This window comes from Cebus imitator, unplaced genomic scaffold, assembly GCF_001604975.1.
Source record: "Cebus imitator isolate Cc_AM_T3 unplaced genomic scaffold, Cebus_imitator-1.0 Scaffold148, whole genome shotgun sequence".
In the NCBI taxonomy this organism is placed as follows: domain Eukaryota; kingdom Metazoa; phylum Chordata; class Mammalia; order Primates; family Cebidae; genus Cebus; species Cebus imitator.
Window position 1 is genome coordinate 672,125 of NW_016107463.1, and position 3,763 is coordinate 675,887.

General features: G+C 45.7%; 1 protein-coding gene across 1 annotated transcript; it reads right to left on the reverse strand.

Moving 5' to 3' along the window:
• Positions 1-29: 29 nt before the first annotated feature.
• Positions 30-394, reverse strand: LOC108314163 (metallothionein-1L-like). The gene has a single exon (XM_017542928.2). It carries the CDS (start codon positions 374-376, stop codon positions 146-148), a length of 231 nt encoding a protein of 76 aa, XP_017398417.1. The 5' UTR covers positions 377-394; the 3' UTR covers positions 30-145.
• Between the last annotated feature and the right edge of the window lie 3,369 nt (positions 395-3,763).

Below are 3,763 nucleotides of genomic sequence, written 5' to 3' on the forward strand. Positions count from 1 at the left end.
AAAAAAAAAAAAAAAAAAAAATGTTTTGTCATTCACATATTTAATAGAAAAAGAAATGCAGCAAATGGCTCCGGGTTGTATTTTTTTTAAATCCGGGTTTGTGCAGGTGGGTTTATTTACATCTGGGAGCAGGGTTGTCCCCACATCAGGCACAGCAGCTGCATTTCTCCAACGCCCCTTTGCAGACACAGCCCTGGGCACACTTGGCACAGCCCATGGGGCAGCAGGAGCAGCAGCTCTTCTTGCAGGAGGTACATTTGCACTCTTTGCAGTTGCAGGAGCTGGCGCACGTGCAGGAGCCACCAGTGGCGCAGGAGCATTTGGGGTCCGTTTTGAGCCTTGGTGAGGCTGGAGATCCCAAGCAAGAAGTTGACATTGTGAGGCACGTGGAAGGTGTGGTCCTTGAATGGGGTTTTTTTTCTCAGCTAGAGGTCAGCTCCTTTCTTCCCAAAACAGGGATTGGTGGACCTCCCAGAGGACTGGGTGAAGTGAATATTCATGTTTGAATTCCGGGGACTTTTATCCCTGGTACCAGGGAAGTAAAAAAAAAAAGTTACTTGAGAAACAGCTAATTCGAGCATGGGTCTAGACAAGAGATGCTGGTTTGGGAAACATGAGCACATTGGGTGGCAAATTTCATGAGACTGGACCGGATGGTTCAGGAGACATGTACACAGGAGAGAAGCCTGAGGATAATGACATTGAGCAAATCTCCATAAAAGAAACTGAGGCCAGGCCTACTGGCTCACACCTGTAATCCTACCACTTTGGGAGGCCGAGGCAGGCAAATCACTTGAGGCCAGGAGTTCGAGACCAGCCTGGCCAACATAGCAAAACCCCATCTCTATTAAAAATACAAAAATTAGCCAGGTGTGGTAGCGAGAGACTGTAGTCCCAGCTACTCAGGAAGCTAAGGTGGGAGGATTGCTTGAGCCCAAGAGGTTGAGGCTGCAGTGAGCCATGATCACGCCACTGCACTCCAGCCAGGGTGACAGAGCAAGACCCTGTCTCAAATAAATAAATAAAAAATAAATAAAAACTTAAAGAAATTGAGGGGAGTGGCCAAAGAGATAGGAAGAAAACTGGGATTTGAGGTTTGTAAGTTTTGGTGCAGAGTTTCTGAAATTTGTTCATAGTTTCCAATTTGGCTATGCCTTTACCCTAAAGCGAGTATTGATATTGATTGATGATGCTTCATATCATCAAGTAGACCACTCTTTCTCCCCTTCCAGCTTCTGAAATGTAGGCGATTCCCCAGCGTCTATATGAGGTACTCTTACTCTCTCTGCTTTCTCTTTTATAATAGTTTAGTCTGAGGCTGGGCGAGGTGGCTCATGCCTGTAATCCTAATGCTTTGGGAGGTTAAGGCGGGTGGATCACTTGAGGTCAGGTGGTCAAGACTGCCTGGCCAACATGGCGAAACTCTGTCTCTACAAAAAATACAAAAATTAGCTGGGCATGGTGGCGTGTGCCTGCAATCTCAGCTCCCGGGGAAGCTGAGGTGTGAGAGTTGCTTGAACTCAGGAGGCAGAGGTTGCAGTGAGCCGAGATTGCGCCTCTATACTCCAGCCTGGGAAACAGTGAGACTCTGTCTCAAAATAAATAGGCTGCCTGGCTGCAATTTTCATCTCAATGAGACTGATTCCCAAATTATACCCCCAGCTTCAATCCTCCCAGAGCTTCAGTCTACCTTTTTTCTTTCTTTTTCCTTTTGCCTTTTCCTTTTTTTTTTTTTAAGACAGGGTCTTATTCTTATTCACAGGCTGGAGTACAAGCGGTATAATCTCAGCTCACAGCTTTGCTTCCTAGGTTCGGGCATTCCTCCCACCTCAGCCTCCCGAGTAGCTGGAACTACAGATAAGTGCCACTATGCCTGGCTCATTTTTCTATTTTTCGTAGAGGTGGGGTCTCACCATGCTGCCCAGGCTGGTCTAGAACTTCTGACTTCAAGTGATCTGGCCATCTTGGCCTCCCAAAGTACTGGGATTACAGGTATGAGCCACTTTGCCCAGCCCAGTCTATATTTCAAACTGTCTCTTGGATCTTTTCACCTCATTATCTCATCAATAAGCCAAATTCAGCACACTTAAATAGGAGCCATAGCCAGATCATAATCACAGAGATTAGCATTGGAAGGAATCTTAGAGCTGATCTAATCTAGACCTTCCTGATTAGGGAGCTATGGACTGATACACAGCAAAAAGGACACGGGGTGGGTGGGGATAGATATTCATCCTCCATGCTCTCAGGGTGTCCGCAGCCTCTGAGCCACTTTTTTTTTATGACAACTTCATCCCCTGATGGGCTTAACAGGGTGGCGTCTGATGGTGGGCAGGAGGCCACCATTGGCATTCAGTTGCATAGCACATTATTGCCTGCATAGACAAGGGACCCACAAAGATGCTAGAGGAATTCATGTCTCAGGAGCCCAAGGAGTATAAGGAGTAATCCAATGTGCAGGAAGGTGTCAGTGTGTGTGTGTGTGTGTGTGTGTGTGTGTGTGTGTGTGTGACAGAGAGAGAGAGAGAGAGAAAGAAGAGAGAAAGAAATAAGGGTGGAGCATGGTGGCCCACAACTGTAACTCCAGCACTTTGGGAGGCTGAGGTGGGTGGATCACTTGAGGTCAGGAATTTGAGATCAGCCTGGCCAACATGGTGAAACCTTGTCTCTACTAAAAATACAAAAATTATCTGGGTGTGGTGGTGCATGCCAGTAATCCCAGCTACTTGGGAAGCTGAGGCAGGAGAATCGCTTGAACCCAGGAGGTGGAAGTTGCAGTGAGCTGAGATTGCGCTACTGCACTCCAGCCTGGTCAACAGAGCCAGACTCCATCTTAAATACTACTAATAATAAATAAATAAAAATTAAAAAATTAAGAGATGGGGGTTGGGGATTCTGGGGCAGGCAGCTTGGAAACTATCTTCACATACTTTTGTATTGGATAATTTTGGCCAGTATACCACAAATGATGTCCAGGCTGTGAGGTGATTGCCCTAATAGTGCATTAGTGGGCTGGGTGCAGTGGCTCACACCTGTAATCTCAGAACTTTGGGAGGTGGAGGCTGGTGGATCACTTGAGGTTGGGAGTTTGAGACGAGCCTGACCAACATGGAGAAACCCCGTCTCTACAAAAAAAAAAGAATACAAGTGGCTAATGCATTTGTGTTCTGTCCATTGGAACCTCGTCATGATTTTGAACTACTAACTATGGAAAACTTTGATTGGCTCTAAAGTCCAGAAGGAATATTCTAAGGACATTTGTTAATGAAAGAAACAAAAGAACTTTAACTTAAATATCATTTCCATTGTTGTGAACGTTTGGTTGTAAAAGATGGCTTAAATTCTTGTAACATACAGTTGCAAATGGTTTCTTATCATTTAAAGAGATCAGGCACCAGGGTGATGGCTCAAGACTATAATCTCGGCTACTTGGAAGGCTGAGGTGGGAGGATGCACTAAGCCCAGGAGTTTGAGGCTGCAGAGAGGTATGACTACACCACTGCACTCCAGCCTGGGTAACAGAGTGAGACCCCATTTCTAATAAATAAATAAATAAAAGCCAAAGAGAAAAAGAAACAGATCAGTTAAAGAACTCGATCTGGACTTACTTACATAAGCTATTTAGAGCACAAAACAGAATAAAAGTGAGGTATATGCTCAAGCCTGTAATCCCAGCACTTTGGGAGGCCGAGGCGGGTGGATCACGAGGTCAAGAGATCGAGACCATCCTGGTCAACATGGTGAAACCCCATCTCTACTAAAA

Coding starts and splice junctions, on each gene's coding strand:
- LOC108314163 (XM_017542928.2), bottom strand. CDS start 376: ATGTCAACTTCTTGCTTGGGATCTCCAGCCTCACCAAGGCTCAAAACG.